The sequence below is a fragment of the Talpa occidentalis genome, unplaced genomic scaffold (assembly GCF_014898055.3).
Source record: "Talpa occidentalis isolate TD23 unplaced genomic scaffold, MPIMG_talOcc4v2.1 talOcc4.4, whole genome shotgun sequence".
NCBI classification, from domain to species: Eukaryota; Metazoa; Chordata; class Mammalia; order Eulipotyphla; family Talpidae; genus Talpa; species Talpa occidentalis.
The window spans coordinates 51,532,818-51,556,720 of NW_023604295.1; the positions used below are offsets into that span (position 1 = coordinate 51,532,818).

The 23,903-nt window shown below is 42.7% G+C and overlaps 2 protein-coding genes across 6 annotated transcripts in view; one reads left to right on the forward strand and one right to left on the reverse strand.

The window, feature by feature from the left end:
- CCDC191 (coiled-coil domain containing 191) overlaps positions 1–10,837 on the forward strand; it is a 63,508-nt gene extending 52,671 nt beyond the window's left edge. For both annotated transcript variants that reach the window (XM_054700592.1, XM_037525521.2), the window contains exons 14-17: positions 635–778; positions 4,487–4,639; positions 5,157–5,302; positions 9,597–10,837. In XM_054700592.1, coding sequence (XP_054556567.1) covers positions 635–778; positions 4,487–4,639; positions 5,157–5,302; positions 9,597–9,741 — 588 coding nt within the window. In that variant the 3' untranslated portion in view covers positions 9,742–10,837. The remainder of the gene's footprint in view (positions 1–634; positions 779–4,486; positions 4,640–5,156; positions 5,303–9,596) is intronic.
- A 322-nt stretch (positions 10,838–11,159) lies between these two features.
- Positions 11,160–23,294, reverse strand: ZDHHC23 (zinc finger DHHC-type palmitoyltransferase 23). 4 transcript variants are annotated; one of them, XM_037525518.2, is made up of 5 exons: positions 23,179–23,294; positions 22,426–22,595; positions 19,451–20,161; positions 17,442–17,609; positions 11,160–15,694 (listed from the first exon to the last, which is right to left on the reverse strand). In XM_037525518.2, the coding sequence occupies exons 2-5, from the start codon at positions 22,584–22,586 to the stop codon at positions 15,427–15,429; spliced, it is 1,308 nt and encodes a 435-aa protein (XP_037381415.1). In that variant the 5' UTR covers positions 22,587–22,595; positions 23,179–23,294; the 3' UTR covers positions 11,160–15,426. The 4 variants fall into 4 exon arrangements, with proteins under 4 accessions (XP_037381415.1, XP_037381414.1, XP_037381416.1 ...); XM_037525517.2 differs by having other exon boundaries at positions 22,426–22,620; XM_037525519.2 differs by having other exon boundaries at positions 17,442–17,600; positions 22,426–22,687.
- Positions 23,295–23,903: the final 609 nt, after the last annotated feature.

The following is a 23,903-nucleotide window of genomic DNA, read 5'->3' on the forward strand; positions in this document are numbered from 1 at the left end:
AGGATCACAGTCAGCCCTCAGACAGGAACTGAATTAGAAGCCAGGCTCTCAGACAGCAGCCTGTAAAGTATCTAGTCAAACTCCTTTCAGGGAAAGACTAGGAGGGGGGCTTTTCTTTCCCTGATCCTTCTAAGCTGAGACCTAGATAGGGCATATGCAAAACTAGTACTAACACACCCATTAAGAAGTGATTCTTTGCTGTAATCTTGTGTGTTTCACAGACACAAGCATTAGTGTTCAGAGTTTGGTGTTTCAGAATTAGATGTTCAGAGGCAGGAATTTTGTCTCAAAAGTTGGGATGCTAAATGTGCAGTCTAAATCCTTTACTCTCAGGGAGAAGCAGGGAGTTGAAGTTGCCCTCTCATTACAGAGCCTGGGATGTGGTTTATGGCAAGAATGTGTCTTAGTTTTTTCTACCCATTTCTAGGTGGGAATTTTCTGTTTTGCTCAATATGTATCAGTCACTCAGCTAGCTGCTGAACTGCTTTCAGAAGGAATTAATTTCTCCATGTCTAGCTTCACAATTTAATGCATCTGAGGGAGGAGGAAAGTTCAGGAGCTCCTGTCACCATCTTGTTCCCTCCATCCCTCCTCGGCATTTTTATGTGTGTGTTGTTTTGTTTTTTCCCCACAGAAAGAACTAGAGAAGCAGAAGAGAATTAAGAGAAACCAGCAGATGGAAGCAATAGCCAAAGAACATTATGAAAGGGTCTTGCTAAGAAAAAATGGTCTGGAGCCTTGGAAGAGATTGAGAATACAAAGCAAGCAAAACATGCAGGTACAGTGTCATACTCTTGCCCCCACCCCCCCAAATTAGAAAATGGACTTTTCAAATAGGATAAATACCCAGTTAGACTCTGGGAGCTGTTTGGTAATTTAAAAGTCAAAGAGATAAATGAATTGAGTGTGTGTATTTGGGGATAACAGTTTAAATTTTGTCTTCCAAGTAGAGAAAGACTTCTATACTTGAATCAGGTTGGAAAAACTCTAAAGTCAAATTTTGATTAGAGACCTCTAAGGTAAGAGAAATGGCCTCTCTCAATTCTATAAGAATTAACAAAGAGAAAATAATCACTGTAAGGCATTTTAGGTTTCTGCTGTGATAAAGCTGCACAACAAACTGCCCCCAAATATTAATGGCTCAGACATTTATTTCTCATTCACATGCCTGTCAGGCATTTGAGGATTGGGTTCAAGATTTCCCACAGCCTCTCATTCTGGTTCCAGCAGTTAATCAGGGCATGCTTTTCACCTGGCAAATATCAGACCCACAGAGGCCATATCAAATTATGTGAACCTATATGAAACCTCTGCTTATATCATGTCCACTACATTGCATTGACCAAAGCAAGTCATAGGACCATAGGGTCATTTAGGAGAGAAAGAGGCTCCATCTACTTAATCTACTGGGAGACACTGAAATCACATGCAGAAATATGGGTGTACAATCCTATGATAGTAATTCACTGTACCACACAGATATATGAACTCAAACACCATTGCAATTCAAATTTGTCCATTGCATGGAATGGACCATTCAACTAAATGATCAGGAAGTTCAAAGTAGATAAAATGTTATCTTTAAAATTCTTTTTAATAATAAGCTCAGTATACATACCTGTTATGACTATCCTTATTTAGACATTTTTGGAAGATTGATAGTAAAAAGACTAGTGTTTTTGATTATGAAAACCAGGATTGAAGATGCGCAGTATTGCTTCCTCTCCGGAGAGATCTGCTGAATTCTGCGATGCTGCAGGTTCTACCTCTGTGAGCATCACTTGGGCTTCTTTTTTTCCACTCTGGCAACATACTCACCATTTTTTTTTCTTCCTATTTTCACTTTTTTTTTTCTTTTTATATTCCCTAAATTCCCTCCCCTACTGTTTTTTCCGTCCCTGTTTTTTTGTTCTCAGCCTCTTTACCAGGGGTTCTAGAACTATTGAGTGTACCAAACTAGCTGAGGAAGCCAGTTTGTGACAGTAGGCCTAAAGGCAAATAGAAAGAACCATCCTATTTGGAGGACTAGACCCATCTTTTCCCCGGCCATTGCTGTTTTACTTTGGCTTTTGCCTAGTAATGAGATGGGAGTATTGACTCTTCGGCTTTTGAGTGACTAAATCTGGAAATTTACAGTATCCGACCAGAAAAGTACTTGTATCAGATAGTTTGCAATCCAATTGAATGCTTCTGTTTTGTTTTAATTTTATTGTATCTGTTTCCTTGTTTTTAATTATTAAGATACAAAGGAAAAGCAGACAGGAAGTAGAAAGACTCACTTTCACACTCTTATCAGCTTTTCTTTTTTTGGGTCCTTATTTTTGACTGAGTAAAGTCAAGAAAGGTATAAAATTTAGAAATAAGTTAGGATCTATGGGTGAATAACAAAATTAATTTTTTTAATTTATAATAATGTAAAAATAGAAATTTGAACTCAAAATAATTATAGACTCAAAATAATTATAGAAAACCTCAATTAAAATAAAACAGGAAAACACAAATCTAAAACTAGCATTTCTAAATTTTCCTTTTCATAAAGCCATCTGGAGAACTTATAAAATTGTACATTTCTGGTCCTACCTCCAGGTATTCCCAGCAGAACTGGGTTGTTGATGGGGGAGCACTGGGCAGGGAGTGGGGGGTGAGGGTTGGTAGAGAATCTGCATTTTTAAAAAGCAGGTCAGGTGTTTCTAGTGGTTTTCTGAGCACCGCATTTTGACTAGTTAATAACAAGTATTTGTGTTCCCTATTGCTGTTTTAACAACTTACTTCAAACTTAGTGGCTGGAAACAGCACAAATTCATTATCAAGGTCAGAGTTTAAAGTCAGACTTACTGGGCTAAGTTCAGTGTCAGCAGGGCAAGTTCCTTCTGGAGCGCCCAAAAGAAAAATCTGTTTCCTTGCTTTTTCCACCTCCATCATTCATGACCCCTTAAATCCGTCTCTTGCTTTCATTCTCATATTTCGTACTGATGCTGGTCTCTCCTGACTCCTCCTTCTAAAGACCCTTCTGATTACATTTGAGGCCCTCTCAAATAATCCAGGACATTCTCCCCCACTTTGAGATCCTTTACTTAATTGCATCTGCAAAATCCCTTTTATCACATAAGGTGTGATATTTATAAGATCCAGGAATTAGAACGTGGTCATCACTGAGGTACCATTATTCAGCCTAGGATAGCAAAATAGTAGACTCTTAGAACATTGACAGTCCTGTCCATCTTTTGTGTAAGCAAGGAACTGAGCCCAAGAGAGAACTGATTTGCTTAAGGTTATAAGGACCCTGGTAATACAAAGCTAGAATGGAACTCAGCAGCCCCTTCCTCGAAGAAGCCTGCCCAGTTCTGGCATGTCTGACTGTATAGGAATCAGAGGTGTGTGCAGATGCCAACCACCAGTTGAAAAAAAAAAAAAAAAAAAAGAATAAAACCAAAAGTTCTAGAGAACTGTAAAGAGGAACGGATAGCTCCTTCACCTATCACAGATGACTTCCAGGAAGAGAAAAAAATTAAGAAGGAAGAAGGGGTCAGTTAGACAGTCCCTGGCTTATTTATAACAGTTTTTAAAAAAGACTTATTAGGATTTCCCCTAATTCATTCCCTTAAATTTATTCCATTAACCACTTTAGAATTTTAAGAAATCTTCTGGTAATCTTTCTTCCTGGCTCTGCTTCCTAGAGGATGAAGAGGAGGGAAAGGATAAGGTTATGCATTTCTGGAGCCTCTTGGATCCCAGACTGGGATGAGTCAGGACAGTCAGTCGTCTCGGGTGCCACAGAGACAACCTGTGATGGTCATTTTGGCCAAAAACTATCACTGCCTAGAGGCTCACTAGGATCAGTCACACTCAGTGCCAGGTGCCTAGACAAGGCTTAGGAAAATGTATAATTGTCTGGAGAGCACTAAGAGAGAAGGGCTTTCTATAAACTGAGTTGTGTGTTTATTTTGATAGAATGATACTGTGAGCCTTTTAAGTTGGTAAGACATTAAATAATTTATCATGTTATTTTTCTATCAAATGGTTTTGTGGTTTATTGATAATGTCTAGATTTCAATGCTGGTGACAGCTCATTCTGGAAAACTAATTGAAAGTAATGGCATTTCTTCAATTAGACAGTGGTTAAGAACATAATAAAGAGAGGTTTGTTATGGAGTTGCTGTCCCAGCTCCAGGAGAACAATCCAAGAATATTGCCAACCACCCACTTTGAAACTCATTGCAAGTGAAATAATGGCCTTGGAGGCATTTCCATAATAACCAGCAAGTCCCTGTGGTCTTTGGAGAGTCAGCATTGAAAGACTATGCATGACATGAATCTAAAACCAGCATTTAATAGGGTCAGTAGTCAAGGCTTTTAGGACATAGGCCGAATATCCTAAAGATTATTCTCCGGTAACTGCCTACGTGTGGTTTACAGCATTGTTTGCCAAGGTAAATGATTTAAGATAAAAGAATTAATTTCCTTTTCTCATTAAAAAAATGTCCAGGTGGCCAAAGAACATCACTCTTTGGCCTTACAGAGGAAATGCCTGCTGACCTGGTTCCTGCAGAGCCAGGAAAGTCTGGCTAAGAAGACAGCCCAGGCTGATCAGTTTTATTCCCAAGTATTGCTTAGGAAAGTCATCCGGAGCTGGCTGCAGGTAAGGGCACAGAAAAGGGAGCTTTCAATAAATGACTCTGCTTAGTACCACATAAGAAAATTAGAATCAATTCAGAACGTCCATAGTCATTATGCTTTCTCAAGAATATTGAACAGTCAATCCAATTCATTGCTTTGAAAGGAATTCAAAAATGTCAGATCAGTTTTTTGTTTGTGTGTAATCTGAAGCACATTTCTTTCAGTGTTCATCTCTATAAACTGTAACCTACCATTGCATCAGCTTTTGTTTTTATGCTAATTTCTTGCTTCTTACCCCATAATGGTTCAAGTGATTTTAATGGAAATTACTAGAAACTTACCCCAAGTCTTATAATTGCTTCTACCCCTTGGTTCCATTACTACTTTTTAATATTATAAGAGGATATTATCTTGGCTGCCACATTAGCCTTTTCCCTTTGTTCCTCTTTTTGTGTTTGTTTCGACTCTCCCTCTTTTATTCTATTTGCTCTAATTCTTTGTCAATGATGTTCTCTCACTTCTATTCCTGTCATTCTCAGTACCTGACTGATTTGGAGATAGAAATACAAGAACTACATAGACATTTTCTTCAGAAGAAGATCTTCAGGACCTGGTTTAACATCGTCAAGGAGGCCAACATCGATTCTCAGAGCAAGCACGAGATTGCTGTGGAGTATAATAACAGGTGAGGTTTTAAGCTCTGAAGAAATTCATTCACTGACTACATAATTGCTTGGTAATATGTTCCATGCATGTAATGTGTCCGAAAAGATGTGGTGGAGGCTAGCTGCGCACTGCAGATAGTAGGCAGGGGTGTTGTTCCAGCTTACACACTGATGACATGGGTGAAGGCAAGATAGTAAAATCTCTGGAACTCCAGAACCTCCATCTTTAAAATGAGGAGGATGCTGCCTGTCCTCTCAGCCTCATGGGGACTGGCAAGAGAATAAATGGTGCAGATGGAATACATGAAATACAACCTAAGCAAACGTACTGTATTTTTTATTAGTCATATAGATTCATCCTTTAAGTTCAGTTTCTATTTTTTACATTTATTGTGAAATATAACACAAATATAGACGGTTGCGTAAATCATACACATACAGCTTAGTGAATTTCTACAAAGCGGAAGGCACCACTGAGATTGAAACGTAGGACAGGGCTGGTGCCCGCAAGGCCTGGGGGCTCCTTCCCAGTCACAAGTCCTGCCCTTCCCTCCCAAAGGTAAACTACCTTCCCAACTTTTGTGAGGAACATTTCCTTGCATTTCTGTTTGTTTTTACCTCCTAAGTATGCAGCCTTAGATGCTATAGTTTTGTCTGGTTTGGAACTTTATATAATTGGAATCACTGTATGCCATATTGATATTTATAATACAGTAATGTCTGTCTTACTGCAGCATTCTTGGGGGGGGGGCACAAGGAATTCCTTATAAGTAATTTTTTTCCCTTTGTTTTCTAAGTTAAGCATTTTGGATAGAAATGTTCTAAATTTGTCATCATGTACTTCCTTTTAAGTGCCATCCCTTATAGCATAATGCAGTGGGCATAAGCCTTTAAGTTCCAAGGTATGAAGACTGCTGTGTGGGTGTAGAAGTACCCCTTTTCTGACTACACTCAGATTCGTTTATGGTTGCTCTGTTTTCATTTATGTGTATGTGCATGTGTGTGTGTCTCCGTTTTCTAGAAAAGTGTTTCTACCTTGTTGCCACCAGGATTCTAAATCCATCAAAATCTGCTCATTTGTTAACTTACAGGTACTGAATTCTGTTGGCTAGAAAATATAAGCAAAATCGGTTCTAATTTTGTCCTAAAATAGTCACGAGTGAATGTGTTCAGAAGACTTGCCCTTGCAGAAATGCTTGCATGAATTAATGGATTGCTCAGGGCACACAAAGAAATTATAGAGGGCCTCCCCTGGTGGTACAGGCAGTTGAGTGCCACACTGTGAAGCTGTCTGCAGCCTCTGCAGCGCCGGTTTGATCCTGGCTGGCCGGTGAGGGTCCCACATGGCACGACAAACCTCTCCTGTCTCCCCCCTTGCTCCCCTCAGCAGTGTATTTCAGTCAGTCTGCCTGTTCTGTTCCCCACTCTGTCTCTGGTGAATCCTCTCAGCCTCCCATGAATCTGGCCTGTACCCCGGTTCTTGTGTAAATAAATAAATAAAAATCTTTTAAAGAAGAAAAAAAAAAAAAGAAATGATAGAACCTGGATTCCACGTCAGGTCGACTCCAAACCACTCTCTTCTTTTTCTAATTCATTCTCATTTGTAAACTGTGAACTACAACAGTATGATAGTGTACCCCTATCCAGATTTTGGAATTATAAAATCAGCATGGGAATCCATGCATTCACTAAGAAATTCTCAGCCAGTGTCTCTTTGATGTAAAAGCATTGCTGAGACTTCATCTCTTCGCACTTGCCTCTCTGTCCGCCCTGCTCCAGTCTCTTCGGGCTATATTTTCTAGCCAACAGAATTCAAAGCTCACACCTGCGTCAGCATTTTCACAAGACCTGGATCTCCTCATTGCCAGATCTCTGCGCAAACGCACATCCCTGACCAGCCTGACATTCCATCACTGTCTTTCCAGTAGCCTGCCCTGTTTTCTTCATGGCACTGAAGACACTGAAGCTATATAATTTACATGTTTATCATCTGTCCCTGCCAACAGAGTGGAAGTGCCACATCTTGCTCACTCCTGTGTTGTCTGTAGATGACAAGTGCCTAATGCATGGGATGCAGTGGATATTGTGCAGGAATGAGTGGATGGATTTATCGTGAGTGACATTATCATTTAAAGTCAGGGTCTCTTAAAGGGAACTTTAACATTTAAACCTTAATATTGCAAATTCTTATTCAATTTTATGTGAATTAAAGAATATTATATAGATAAGCTATGGGTGAAAGGGAAGGAAGGAGAGCCATCTATTAGTCTGAGGCCCAATCTTTAAATTGTAGTAACACTGAGAAAGGTAATTCCTAATAAGAATATGAGATTTAATTTTACATGTCTATTCCAGGCATGGAATAGACATAATTCATAAATAGATAAGGACTCATAATTTTATAAATCTGTATTTTATATTTGGGGGACTAAGAGATGTCTCCAGACCTAAGTCTATCATTATCAGTAGTTATCTTGTAGTCCTGTAGCTAGACTCAGTTATGCACTTACTCAGTTCTCTTAGCTGAACCAGCACTTCTCATATTTCTGATATTGCCTTGATTCTGTAGTTCTTTTTTTTTTGGAGGCATAGACCCCTCTGAGGTGGTATGGATAGTCAGTACCTGCACCTGGGAAAATGCACATAAGTACATCACATACAATTGACACAAAATGTCAAGGAGTTTGTAGACATTGAGATAGGAATGCTTACCTTGGTGACTTAAATCACACTTATTACACAATACACACACAAGACTTATTCACCAAGCACAAGAAAAAACTAATAACGTGGTTCCTGGCCCCCATCATTCAATAGAAAACATTACAGACTAAATAGATATATACACACAGACAGGCATACATGCATTCCTGCATACTATAAACAGGTCAAACCAGTGACTGATTGTGATCATGTCCTTTTAGTTCAGAGAAAGGAAAGATAAATGCAGGCAAAGATGATCTCCGAAGAGCTAAGATTTCTCCCAGGCGATAGAGCATTGAGTTAGAGAGAACAGCTGGAAATTAAACGTAGAAGTCAGAGAGCAGGAGGAGTGTAACCAGGAGAAAGGTGTGAATAGCAGGTAAGAGTGAGGGATGTAGGGTTAAGGACTGGGAGAGGGCCAGATAGCTGAGTGCAGGAAGTTATGAATGGTGGGCTGAGTGGCTGAAAGAAGAAAGTAAATGAAGTAGCTCCATTCCTTAAGCCATTTTGTTTTTCTTACTAGTAATACTTCCACCATCAAAACCAACATAATCAGAAACAGCCAATCAATACCAACCATAAAATTAACAGGGACTGAGATGCATTCTAGGACTTTGTTAAAGGAAAGAAGCCAGAATAAATGCCATCTATGCCTCTAACTGTGAAAATATAAACTTAGTTACTCTGCACTCATTTCAACAATGTAACTCCGCTCATACATAATTACTCCTTACACACACCATCCTTTTCTTGCCTCTGCCTTTACTCAAGAAGTAACCCCTCTAGGAAAACCTTTCCTTGCCGGACAAAATTTCTGTTCAGTTACCATCTTTCAAAAACCTCTAATGCTCCTCACCACCGGAGCAGATAGCACCCCATGTTTATCTCCACCATTGGCGCTCCCCACTGCTGTGTGGGGATTGCTCACCAGGTCAACTGCCTCCTTGGGCAGAGACTACCTGCTTACCTTTACACCCCCAGTACCCAGTGCAGTGGCATTGATAGTGGTTGTGTTTCCCTAAAAGGCCAGCGCGTGTCTCCCTATGACAGCAGACACTCTAAGCTTCAGCATGCAACCCCTCCAGAACCCTGGTTTCCATGGTTGACATTATTCTTTTGTCAACTAAAATTCAAGACCGCTGTTTGTGGTTGGTAACCCGTGGCTTTTGAAACAATATTCATCCAAGCACCAGGCCTCAGTGCCTGTAGCTGTGGTATAGGCCCCACGCAGTTTTCCAGCATCTCTGCCTTGAGGACTTTGGCTGCTGGAGTCCTTGAGTCCCGGTCCTGTCTTGCGCACAAAGTGCAGCTGCCGCCAGAGGAGGAGGTGCCTCACGGCTGTGTCAGAGGATCACATGTCACTTTCTCACTGAAGGTTTCCCTGACCAAGTGATGGAAAATAAAAATGAGCTATTAGTCACTCCCATCCTCTTTTGTTGCTTTGTTTCTTCACAGCATTTCTCACTGTTTGACTCCCAACTGTGATTTTCATACCTTTTATATAAAGCCTCATGCACATAAGGATCATTTTTTTGTGAAGTTTTTCATGTACTTTAGTTGGAAAGTCAAGTTTTCCTTAGTGTTTCACTCTTTCCTTTTTTATTCTTAAAGGAAGATTCTCTGGAGCATGTTTCAGACATGGAAGAAATTCACAAGATTTATGAAAGAGGAAAGAATGAGAGAAGAAAGGCGAGAGCAACTCCGTAGGAAGGTGACTGAAATCCTTCCAGACTTTCAGGTGCTGGCAGCACCGTGACTCTTAGCGGTCCCCATCACTGGCTACATGGCCCTGTGTACAACACGCCCTTGGTGGGCCAGTGAACACAAGCCAGTGCGTTGCTTAGAATAGACTCTCTTTTGGTCCCTACATGTGTTACCTCCACCCACCCACGTACATATGTGCATATACCTGTCTTATCTTTCATCCAATACTTCTTGCATCAAAGGAAGTAATTGAGAATTTGTACTTTTTTCCTTGAGTTCTCTTGAATTACTAGTCAGTTCGCTAAAGCATGCATTACAGCAGGATCATCCAAAGGAAGTCTAGAATTCTGCCATTCAAATGTCTCCTATATAATTTTAGCACTGTAAACTTTGAGAAGGCCAAGCCTGCCTGAATCTGTGACAGAAAATGTGTCCTTATAGCTTAGGTTGTGGCCAAATGTAAATTTAATTAAATACAAATTAAAAGTAGTTAGAAAGTATTTAGAAAAGGAGGCATGGGAGTGGTCGGTCTTCCAGTAACTGATCATCACAACAGGGATTCTGCCGACCCTGTCCCTTCTGCCCACCCCACATGGAAAACCGCCTATCAAAAGGTACTCCAGGCAGCCACTACAAAGGGCAGAGGGGATCCTGATTTTAGAGAAATTGAAGCTCCAAAGACACCTCCCTTCAGTGCATCTTGATAAGCACGTACAGAATTCCAAAAGCTAATAACTATCAAAGCAATCTAGGTATTTATTAAAATGTCTATTCATGCTCCCAAATGCATCTTTTAAATAACACATTCCATCAATCTTCTAGTTCTCAGCTCAGTTTGATTGGAGTTTGATCTATATATTGCCATACTTACCTTGAATTCAAAGAATGTTTTGAGCTTTATTGGGCTGAAAGACTGTAACAATTGGCAAAATCCTCCTTCCTGTGAATTATTGTAGAGAATTAACAGAAAAAAAATTTTTCATTACAAAATACGTATTACAATATACCAAAATAGTGATAAATGCTCACAGTAAAACCAGAAAGGCCTTTGTAGTCCAAAGGTAACTACCACTATTTGGTAAGTTGAATATCTGAGTTGGTAAAATAAAATTCTGCATGTTATTCAGTACATACATTCTGTTACTATTTCTTCCTTACTAGAAGAGATATCTAGCTACTCCAACTAAGTGACTTACATCAGTTTTCTATGGAAGACGTGTGATGATTTACTCAGGTATGACGAAACATTATGAAACTGAACTTTAACAATGTCCCAGTCGTTGTGTATCTTTAAGGATTTAACGAGTGATCTGACTAGAAAAGTAACTCCTAGGAAAAGGATAGTTTAGGGGTAAGGAAAATAAGGTCCACCTGGTGGGGAAATCTAGGTAGCCAAAGAGGCAGCTCAGCTACAATGCAGGCTTTTCTTAAGAGTTCAGGAAACACACCACAAACACCAACTATTTTCGTTAAAGCACTTTATTTTCCATTTAAACAATCAGTCACAGTACATTATTTTACATAAACAGCAGTCATTTTTAACATTTCCATTTAAAAGGCTTTGTGTCTGAGTCTGAGGTGAGAAGAGGCTATGGATACAAATATAGAAACAGTGCAAAAGTTTAGCCCACAGCCGAGTTGACTTCGGAAATCCCCTTTAATGTTGTCAGGCCAGTTACCTTAAATATTAAATTTTATATTAAATAAATATTCTGAGTTTCCTTTAACATCAGACCCAGAAACAAAAGGGTTTAAAGGCCCTAATGACTCAAACCATGAAGCCACCTGAACCATAGGATCACAAAAAGCTGAGCTTGCAAGTTCCACAACATGGCATTTTGTCAGTGGCTCCATCTAGAGAAATACAGAATTTTAGCTGCATCAATAACTAGATGAGGCTAGCTCTGGTTTTTAAAGCTTTGCCTTTAAATACAAATTGTCTAGAAGTAAAAAGTGCCATCAGGAAGGCTGGAGTAATAATAAGTGACAAGCCCCACCTGGAAACAGCCAGCACCTCTAAGGACTCTGTCTCCAATAAACATTTAGTCTTTGGCCTGCTGCTGCTACTATAGTGAAACACTTAGTGCCAACTGCAGTGAGGATGAGGGACAATAGCAACAGGATTAAATTTGGCCGACTTTGCAAAAAGTTTCTGTTAATCACAGCAAACCTCCATTACAACATAGTAGAATTTACTTGGTATTAAGTTAAACATAGCTCACATTCATCCCCTGCCTCACCTTTACAGTGTTTAATACAAAACTGCACACTTTGATGATGAGAAAACCAGATTCTCAACAGGTGCCTCAAGCAAAAGTTGCTTGTTTAAGGAAATTCTCCTTTTAACATGCAGGTAACCAATGTGTAGATAAAATGAAGTCATAGAAACCTACTTATTAGTTTAAGAAACCCTGAACTCCACAAAACAACATTAATTTGTAAACATCCTGGTTAAAACTGTGCTTCTAGATGTCATGTTTTTCCTTATTTTAATGGCGCTTTATAATAAAAGCCAACGTCCCATCCAAAGGCAGTAGGGGCTAAGCAGACGGCAGCGGCACAGAGAAACTTACTGGCATTGTGTCTTTTGGCAGTGGACAATTCTAGTATAGAAAATTTTCTTTTGCTAAAAATATTAGAAATACCAAGGACTATTGCATAATAGAATCTCTGTAGTAGTCTTTCTGCTAGGCAGATGGCAGAATGGAAGACAACAATTACTTCATTCACCAAAGGTAAATACTACTTGAATAGCAAAGGTTTACAGTATCCTAACACAGATACTTTTATGGCTGAGGTGAGAGAACAGCACAGTGTCCCTGGAACACACTTAAGGCTTGACTAGCAACACCAGGGAAACTCACCCAAGACATGTTCCTGGTCAATTCTTCACAGCTGTAACTACAGAGCACTCTTTGGGTATCATAAGAAACATTTTAAATATCACAAGGAAACATTTTAAATATTGAAGGATTTTCTCCTTTCATGCAATCCTCATCTTTATTTCTCCCAGGAATCTTTCAAATGCACACATTTCTCTTCCCCAGGAATAGTGCACAGTGACATGACAGCAATGCAAGTGATCAGAATCGAGTAGATAATTTACTAAGTTCTACATCTTTATTAACAGAGGCTGAGAATGTGGGGGGAAGGTCCCTTTTGCCTAAAATTATGGGGTAGGAGGTCTTGCTCCTATGGCCAAGAGACTTCTTGTTCATAGGTTTGTAAGGCAATTCCCCACTGCCACCACAACAAAATGTTTCTCCAGGATTGCTGCTTCATAGAGGCCCTGTCCTTTCAAAGGACGCAATCCCCTAAAATAGTTCCAGACCAATTAAAATGCTTAAAAATCCCAGAATACTTAGAAAATAGTCCAAGAAGGACCGCGAGCCTACAGAACACTGCTCCTTCCTGGCTGCTGCTTTTGGTGCAAATACCTTAGTAGGCTTGTAATCCCACAGAAACCACAGATGTCATCAAAGAGTTGAGTTTCCTTCCGTAAACTGTCCATTTTGAAATTCTGAAGGAACTTAAAACCAGCATCTTAATTCTGATAAGCCATATTAGTCTACAAAGAGTCCTTAGCCAAGTGGGGGAACTAATAAGTTGCCCCATCCAGGTAACACTACTAGGGTTGTTATAAAGATGGCAATCTTGCCTAATTCTCCCAAATTACTCTGGTCTTTTGGGTACTACTCATTTTCATCATATCACATTTTGATTGTCGTTAAAGACTTGGTGAGAGGCTAAAATTACTGACTATACTAACATTCCTATGAATTTTATTATCAGTTGCAAGACAATCAGAGTTAAGTATAGATGGCATTCAAGAGACACTACAACTAGAGATTTCTGGCCACATACGCCATCCTTAACATGATCTCTCTCTTATCTCAAATCTACAGACAGAAGTTTGTTAAATCAGATCCAACGTTAATTCCAAACGAATGTTCGACTCTGGACCAGGGAGAGGGCATCACTGTAGAAACCACAGCCTCTAACATCCCCAGGCTTGCTCTTTGGCTCATCCCAGTGGATAGGAGAGTTTATCGTTTGCTAAACAATCAATCTCTGGGGAGAGCAACAACAAGGCTGAATAAAAATGCAGTGACTATCTCAAGTAGAGTTTCAATTAATGGCAGAACAAGGGGTGGTGATAGCTGCAGAGGGGAGAACTGCAGAAAGTAGCACTATTTCCTCTCAACATTTATAAACCTCTCGCTACAGCAGCATGCACAGAAAGACTGAAAAAGCTGGCAACATTTTCCCATATTAAGCTATAAGCCAAGGTGAATTTAAGGGCTCATGAATTACCTTTGGGATTGCAAGAAAAAAGGACAAGTACACAACCCAAAAAATTCAAGAAGGTATTACCCCCATCCAAAATTCCCTCATTTTAATTCTATGGGGAAACAGACCTATTCTATATAAATATTTAATCCTTTATAACACTTTCAGTTCTGAGATAATTAAAGAAACAACCTTTTTTTAGGCAAAGCTAGGGAAAGAAGAACAGTAATCCATTTATTAGTAGAAACGACATATACCTTGTTTGTTCTCTCCTAGTGAGATGCTTTATAGAAAGGTGAATGAAGTAATGTGCAGGTTTTGTGGGATGATGCCATCAGCTGCACAAAGGAGTTCATGCCAGAATGATATGAGGCCGGGGGAGTGATTCTTTCAACTGAGAGCTGTAACTGAGTTTGAAATACTCAGATCAACAACAACAACAAAAGCCCTTGATATTAATCAGTCATACTACTCAGGAAAGAGGGTGTTTCCCAGAGGAGAGTCTGTTCTCCTGTTCCAGCCATTATCACAAGTGTGCTTACCAGGTGAAACATAGAGAGGGGGAGAATCAGTAATGCCTTTGGGGGGTATTTATAGCAGATCCAAGCAGAATAAACAGATAATAAGAAAAATAGGAGAACTCCTCACCTAAACTCATGACCACTGTACAGTTTACCAGCACGACTATCTTTACAGCTGTTACTGTCCTTTCAAGATCAGGCGACAGCATAAGTCCATCTGGCCTCTTCTACCCTGTCTGAGTTGTTAATACTTCAGAAAAAAATTCCCCCAACTGTACAACATGGCATTTGGGGGGATTCTTTTTTTCACTGTGAAATGCTGAAAACTAACTACTCAAGTATTAGTGGCTTCAGTATCCTGACTTATATTTTTTTTTCAGTCTTAGCATTTTCTGAATAATACTTCATATTATCTGCGCTGAGCTGTTTTCCACACACAGTTCATCCCTCATGTGACCCTCACGACCACGCAGTGAGACAGCCAGGGCAGGCTCGGTATCCCACATACAGGTGAACCTGAGACTCAGGAAGTGACCCCGCAAGGGTCACATGGCTATTAGGAATGGAAAGAGGACTAGAGACTATCCTAATCCCAAACTCTTTCTCGCAGACCAGTGGATGGGTATTGCTTCTATCAGTTTGTGCATTAGCAATCCGCATCCTTTTCAGTTTCTGGTGACTGAATTAGTTAATAAGGTGACTGGAAAGGAATGGCTCTACTTTCACGGCTTCGATATAAAAATCTCTTAAGTTGTGAAGTCAGAAAAATTAACTTCTTCCCAGTCCAGTCGCTAAACCTGAGCATGGCCCTATAATGCCTTTAAGAAACTGGGAATAAACACGAACATCCTGCAAGGGCACGGAAACGTACAGGGGGAGGGAGCAGAGGAGGAGCCGTCCCTCCCAGAAGCCATACAGAAGGCACTTCAGACAATGTCCTCAGCAGGGTGGTGGAACGGGTGAGTGCCCAGGGTGGAGAACTGGTGCCAGTTCCGCAGGAAGCCCCGATTGTACTGGCCTGTGTCCACAATGAGCCCACAGAGGAGCCGGCGCCCCGTCTTCTGTCGAAGGGCCTGCTGGACTTCCCTCTCAGTCACATTGTAACTGATGTTTATCAGCTGGATCAGGAAGATGTAGGCCATGCCCGCGGTGATGATCACAGAGTACCACACGCAGGTGAAGGACAGCGCGGAGCTGGAATGAGGGAGAGGGCTGGTCAGGACCGCTGGCTTTCTCAGAGATTTTACACACTTAGTACTAATTACTAGCGACTCTGGCACCATCCACAATCATCCCACTGTAAGATACCTTCCCAGCCACAGCACAACAACCTGCTTAACGGATGACTTAACTTGCTCTGTTTTACTCTATTGGTGTCTCTTTTTCTAGTATGTTATATGAGAATAATAAAGACTGGGGTTTTTTCCCTTGTATTTTGTATTCACACAACCAACAACCAACACAGTGCCTGAAATAACAGTGTTCAGGATCTGAGTGTTGAATAGCTCTTAAGAACTCGGAAGAAAAGGACGGTACCGTAAGATTCTACACATGTGTTTAAGGACGCTGTGGCTGGGAGCCCAGGGACACTGCTAGAGCTACTAATCTCCATTCTTTTCAGTTCAATGCTGATGAACACAAATAAGAAGCCAATTTCACTCATTAGCTATGTAGGCGTATCATCATATTTCAAACTCAGCTTCTGAAGCCAAACAGGACAAAAAAGTTCTTTGCATCTCATCAGTAAGACTGGAAGGGAAGGCTGCCAATCAGTGTCTGCTGAATGATTATTTTCATTCAAACAGTTTGCAAGTGAAGAGTTAATTGGAAATCACTCATCCACTATCTTCAGTTGTTAAACTGAAAGGGACCTCACAGATCTCTGTCCTCACCATAAAGATGAGGAAGCCCAATGTCTTAGAACACGACTGCCCGGGCAGAGCAGGGAAAATCAACAGCAAGACTGTGTTCCCTGTTCTGTTTAAGGGTCTCAGAGAAAGTCGACAAAATCCATGCTTATTAATATTTAGACACACTCCACTTTAGGATGCATGTGTTTCTCCACATCAACAGAAAGGAAATTACCCTGAAAAGGAGAGCCAATCAATTCTAATAATGCCCACAAATGTCTCTCTCTATAGTCGCAATGGGGAGATCTGTCCACAACTAATAAAAACAAATGCCTGCGCAAGGATACAATGCAGATAAAAGAGATTGTTCTGAAAACAAAGACTGGGAAGAAAGAAAAGGACCATGGGGTCACTGGAAAATGGTGGAAGTAAGAGAACAGAGGACACAGGCAGGGAGAGTCCAGGGCAGGCAGGGGAGGGGAGCCAATGCTGAACACTCCTAGCTTCTGCCAAAGCGTGGACACTTTCACGTTATCTAAATGTGCTCCAATCTGACAATACCTAAGGGAATGTTGACCTAGATACCACAGTAATCATGAGTGGTGATTAAAAAAAAGTAGAACAGGAAAAACCTATGGAGATTATAAAGAGAAGAAAGGTTATAGAAATTGTAGCATTTCATAAAAAGGGGGGAAACAGTAAATTGAGATTGGGCAACAATAAAGTGAGTAGTTCGCTGGTGCTGATAACAACACAGACTACACCGACCCTGGGGCTGCTAGCTTACTGTTTTTCACCTCACTGTCACTACCGTGGGCATGAGAGTGCTCACTGGAAATCCTTAATAAAGTCTGGTCCTACTTGGGGAACACCAGTTCCTCACTTTTTCAGGGTCCAGGATCCTTCTGATATCAACCTACAAAAATGCACCTCTCCACTGCACAGTTCTGTTGCCAATTTCAAGGATACCCAGCATCCTTACAGCCTTTAGGTTGAGAAGGCACACCTAACAGCAAATGATAGCCCGTGGCATTAATGACAACAGCCATTCCTTTTCCCCTGACCTCGGCACCCCATTATCCACATCTCACCTGTAATTTGCATAAACTCCAGGACAATAGAAGAGAGCTGTGAAGACACTTCTATCTCTACAAATGGTGTCCAAGGTCAGCGTTATCCCGTACACCGAGGTAAGCAAGAAGATCGAAAGGGCAAGTATAAATGCTTGATGATTTGATTCTCCAACACAGCTATTTATCCTCAAAACAGCAGCGGGGGGAGGGAAACAAACATGTTTTTAAAAGTCCTCTAACACACAGTAAACAAGAAAACTTAAAACAAGGATAGTGTGAATTTCAATTACTAAAGTGAGTTCTCTTATTTTTTAATTTTAGGGGATTAAAACCTTGTCTGCTCAGAGACATAGTCTCATATTTTCTGCTCTTTGTAAAGTGAAATTGTATCACTAGTTTAAGGACAAGACTGAGTAAAAAGCATAACCTGGCTAACAGATCTTACTAGATATTAACAAGCAAGTCCATTAGCAGCTATGAAGAGTATTATAATCACCATGATTAGGAATGTTATCAGAGTAATAAAAACAAAACAAAACAAATCAGTGCTAAATCAGAAGTATTACAGACTGGGAAAATATATGTTAAATAAATATATATACTAATAAAAAGATCCTAAGAGGTTAGAAAGATGGTTTGGGATGGAGGCCAACTCAGTAATACGCAAACTACCTATCCATGCCACGGCCCTTGTAGGGCAGGACACATGGGAACGGGGGTGCCCCGTAGGCAGAGATCTTTTAGGAGAGGCTGTCAGGCCTTCTGCAAACTTGCACCTATAAGTGGGCCAACACATATGTATGAGAAAAAAAATGACAAAGATAGAGATGTGGAAAATCTAAAAATGAAAATAATTCTTTACTCCTAATGATAAAAGTCCAGGAAAGAGTGGTCCCTGGACTGAGTGCTGTACTTGAGGTCCACTCCACTACCCTCCTGTCCCTTCAGCACCTGGACCCTCTCCTACCTGCCCTTATGAGAGGCAGCTACATGGCCAGAAGCCTAGCCTTAAAAAGCATAATTCATTGACGATATCTGCCTGAAAAGCAATAAAGCTGTAAACATGCTACTTACAGCAGTCACATCTGAAACAATTAACTCTCCCCCTTTTAGTTTAGATTTACTCAAAGCTGCACTATTATCTTTAAAAGTTGCATTTCTTATCTCATGGGTCTTACATGTTCTCATTTGTCACTGGCCAGTCAGGATGTACCAAAAGAGCTCATCCCTTCACAAATAACCAAATAAGGAGTTGTCTGCTGGGCCTGAAGTCAATCCTGTAGACTAGAAATCACTGGTAGCATCACAAATGACTATAGATGTGAGTCCATATAGATGTAAGACCCTTGAGAGGACAAAGGTCACATAAAAGTATGGAAAATGGGGCCTCCCCTGGTGGTGCAGGCGGTTGAGTGCAGCCCTGTGAAGCTGTCCTCAGCCTCTGCAGCGCCGGCTCAATCCCAGCCGGCTGGTGAGGGTCCCACACGGCACGGCAGACCTCTCCTGTCGCGCCCACTACTCCCCTCAGCAGTGTGTTTCGTTAGTCTGCCTGTTCTGTTCCCCGCTCTGTCTCTGGTGAATCCTGTCACCCTCCCGTGCATCTAGCTGGCCTGTACCCCAGTTCTTGTATAAATAAATAAATAAATCTTTAAAAAAAATATATGGAAAAGGTGGAACACTTTCTTTCACTGTGTTCAAAGGAATACAGAGGGGAATACTCCTATGCAGAATCTGATAGATTCTTTTAAAAAAAAAATCAACTATAGTCAGTTCTGTTAGAAGATAAATGAGGGGCAGCTCAAAAGAGAACAGCAAAAAAAAAAAAAAAAAAAAAAAACTTCAGGAAATGACTGAAAGAACTAAATTTGTGAAACTCGAAAAACTGATGACTAAGTGGGAACATCATAACAGCCCACAAATATCTACAAGGTGCAAAGCTGGGAAGAAGAGAATTTTAGGAATGTACAAAGGAAGACCAAATACCCGCCGGTCTTAGTGAATGTGCATGCTGTAAGCCTCCAACATACCAGACACAATGATGATCCATTCTCCGCACACAGATGCCACAGATGCGGCAATGCCACGCCCGGGCTGGTCGCACCAGCTGGCACTTGGCACACCAGTCCTCCTTCACCTTGGCAGGGCTTCCAGCCAACATCCTGGAAGAGCCCTTGGATTCATCCTTCAGCGAGCGGTTGTTGAGACTTCCTGATGAATCCGATCCAGGGAACCCTATGGTCTTCTCCTGCCCTTTTCTGTTCAGGCATTCGATTTGGCTGCTGCTTAGAGACTTGCCATCGCTGGCTGGATTTCTGAGGTAGCCTGGATTCTTCTTGGCTCTGTACAAGGCTAAGAGGATCAGAAATAACCCACAGGTAAGAAGAGCTAGCTGAGTGGGCCCCACACGCCCTTTGGGAACCACTTCCTGCAGGAACACATAGTACATGTAGCCCAGAGAGAACAGTCCGAGGCTCAGGAAAAACAGAGTCTGTTCTTTCCTTCTGTGAGTGAGGTAGTAGTACCACAGAGCCAGCACGGGAAGGGAGGTCAAAACCACTGCGCCCAGGAGGAAGTGCCAAGAAGCCACGCGGAGGAAGATAGGCAGCAGGATGAGTGGGGGAATGATGCTAATGTTGACTTTTTTGGCTCCTTTAAGCCAAGGAATTCGGAGGCGATCAGAGATTGTATCCATGATTCTTTCACAAGTTTCTGGCTGCACAGATTTACACGTTATCCATCTATTCAGAAAGAACACAGAGAAGGCATTTCATATGGGTCTGTTGAATTAAATACCACTGAATACTGCAGGCCAAACGGCAGGATGAATAAGAGGTCAACAGTCAAGTATTCTACTTCCTTATTACTAAACATGAGCCTCTCAGATTCATGTATCACTTTTTAATATGTACAAGAAGATAATGTGTAGAAATTTAACATGAAGGCTATTTCTCTACAAAACAAATATAGAGGAATACACACATACTCCACACGAGTACGGTATGGAACCTGGGTGGGTACTCAAACACAATCTAAAAATATTCACAATCTAGTTGTAAAGATAACATGTGAAATTTGAGAAATATGAGTTAACTGACAAAACGGCAAAATTACCCAATGAACTATTTTGGTCAAACACTGTAGGGAATGCCCAGAGAAGAGGGAAGCTTTGGGTAGAGGCAACAGAAGGGTCTTTATGGAAAAAGTGGGATTTGTGCTTGACCCTGATGGCTGCCTAGCATATGTGCAGGTGGGGAGGAAAGGAGGGAGGCGATCCAGTGGAAGAGAGATGTGTGCAGCACAAAACCTGTCCTGGGCCCAGGGGTAAATGATCTAGAAGGGGCATGGGTCTCATCAGCAAGAACAGAGGTCAAACCAGTAGGAGTCAATGACAGCTCTGTGTACACATATGACCTGTTGCATTTTTCTGCACACTTAGGCTAGTTTAGGGAATAACTTTGATTTTAGACAGACAATTAAGAAAAAGTAGGACTAGAACTTGGAAGTGAATGCGAGTTTAACTTATGGGAGTCATACAGAGCAGGACAGTGTAACTACCACGAGCCTGTCTCCAGAGAAGGGTATGGAGAGAGCAGAGGGAGAACTCAGGGACAGCCCAGATCCCAAAAGCTAGAAGAGAGGAAAAGTTAGAAGGTTAGTGGAAGTGCTGAAGTCTCAAGTGGTGGAGGTTGTGAAAACGTCACTCCTCCATTTATTAGTGCAAAGCTCTCCGTTTACTTAGCACGAATTTTAGACTATATCTAGAAAGCTTGTATTTAAAGATACCTGAGGGGGTAAAAAAAAGGCTAAGGTCACTGTCAAGGAAGAATTGCAAATGGATTCTAGGGTCTTCAGAGGTCAAGGTTGGTACTAGACTGCAATAGTCCCCAAGGAAAGCTTTTCATGGCTAAATTAACACACCAAGTTATAAGATAGAATTTGCCATTGCAGTAATTTTAACCAGAAGTAAGGTTAATGGGAAAGCAAGTTTCCAACTTTCTTTTTTTTCACATTTATTTATTTATGCAAACAAGAACTGGTGTGCAGGCCAGAGATGTGGGGGGTGAAAGGATCACCAGAGAGAATGGGGAACAGAACAGGCAAAATGACCAAAATACACTGCTGAGGGGAGCAGCGGGGGAGTCAGGAGAGGCCTGCTGCTCCACATGGGCAGCTCCCTGGCTGGGAATCCACCTCGTGCTGCAGTGGCTGTGACTGCCTCACAGGTTGTGTCTCAACCCCTTGCACTGCCAGGGAGGCCCAAGTTCCCGACATTCTTATTCTTTCCACCTTATTCTTTCCACATGACAACAATTTAAAATTAATTAATTAAAACAAGGATGAAAACCAGGTTACTACTGTTTGGTATAAAATTTTTTTCTGTGATATTAACAATAATCTTTCTGGTTAGTCATTTCCATCACTGGGATGGAAATGAATAAATACAATTAGATCAGTGAAGACACTGTTGCCTTCACACTGAAAACAGTCCAGGGGAGGCACAAGCTTTTTGACTGCAATTCCGCCCCAGAAACAAGGGATGAGACAATTCCAAGAGGAGGAAAACTGTCTTTCAAACCTCAAAGCCCTCTGTGGCCAAGTACAATTCAGTCCCAAATAAGTCTCTACATGCCAAGACCACTAAGAAGTACGAACTTTCTGGCTGGTCATCTTAATGTGTTCTTTTTAAACTTACAGGTTCTGCTAATCTGCATTTTTTAATACATTAACTTGCCTGCTATCCCTTTCTCTGTTCTCGTCATCATATGTTTAAATAAAATAATAATGTCCCAGTAGCCTAAGCTGAACAGATAGCTGTACACAACCGCATAATACATGTTTGAAAAATCCTCGTATTTCACATAGACGTCTAACTCTGCATTTCAGACCCTTGGATATAGAATCAAGGGCACGTTCTAGTGTTTTAGAATGCTGAGCTGAAAGTATACACGGTGGTTCTCCAAAGGGCTAGTGGAGTTAAGCATCTAGAGACACTCGCTCTTACCTATCACACCCTTCGTCCAGATCTTGGCAATCACACAAACAAGCGGCCACGTGGTTCTTTTCTCCATTTCGATCTATGTACTCGCAACAGCACAGGGGCTCCAATTCAGGCTCTTCCGTTCTGTTTTTCTTCGCTGGCTTCATGCTGCTCTTCTGTGCCATGATTTGCACCTGTCACCACGAGGCGTAAGAAGCCCTCAGAAGGTAAAGAACACAACTTACATCTTGTAAACACATCCACGCCTCTGATTTACCGCCAACGCCTGAGAAATCAAAAACGAGAAGAGGAGGGGGAGGGGGTCCGTTCTTACCAGGCTTTTGTGGCCCGGCTTGGCCCGACAGAGAGCTTAGGGGTGACTCTGGGGGCGCGAGCAGCGTTCACAGTCCCTCTCCAAGCGGGGCAGGCGCCCTGGGCGCACCAGCAGTTCCCATAGCGACAGCCGACCACGCGGCTGGGCCGGCCCGGGACAGCCCGGCGCGGGCGGCTGCGCTCACCTGCGGGGACCGGCTCGGAAGGTGGAGCCGTCCCCGTCCGAAGCGCGGGTGGAAACTCGCCCCCGGGACTGGAGGCAGAGACCAGGCGTGGGCTGCCGGGACCAGCGTCCCGCTCGGCGGAGATCAGCGGGCGCCGGGGCAGCGCTCAGGTCGCCGTCCAGCCCAGCTTCTCACACCCTCCCCGCCCCTGCCAATCCGAGGACGTGGGCGGGCCGCGGGCTCGGCCCCACCCGAAGAATGACCTTGGAAGGTAAGTTACCTGAGCTCCTGCGGCGAATTGTGCCGGCACCCCCAGAGGCCAGCGAGGAGGGGGAGAAGGGTGGGCTCCTCCGGAGGCGTGGACGGGTCTTCAGCGCGGGGCTCCCGGCCCGAAGGCTGGCGTCGGGGAACCCCTGCGCCCCCGCCGCCCACCTGTGACCACAGCCGGTAGCCGCCGGGGCGCAGCGCCCTCCCCGCGCCGTCCCCGCCGCCCCCGGCCGGCCCCGCCCGGCGAGGCAAGTCCGCGCGCGCTTCCGGGTGCCCCGCCCCCGGCGCCGGGATCCCCGCCCGCCCGCACGTGCGCCGCCCGGCGGGGTCGGACGACGAGCCCCTCCCCACCTGGGCCCCCGGAAGCCCGGAGGGAAAGGACTCCCCGGAGCGGGCGCTGCCGGCGGGGGCTCCGAGCCAGCCCCGCACCCCCGCCCCGCCCAGAGGCGGTGTCCGGCCCCAGCCCAGCCCCGCGGGTGCCTGCGGGCGGCGCGTGGGTGGGGTGGCCTCCAAATCCCTAGGCCGGGGGAGGTGGGGACCCTAATAAGGAAAACTCGGGGACACCGAGGATTTCCAAAGTACGCGAGACCCGTAGGTTGGCCAGTCTTCGGTCAGACCTCGGCAACAGGCGTTGGGGGTGCTCGCCACCGTAAATTGTGACCGAGGTACCGCCCCCAAATTCGCTAACCTTCCCTTAAAGGCCCATCACGGTCCCTGAGCTGTTCATTTATCCAACTT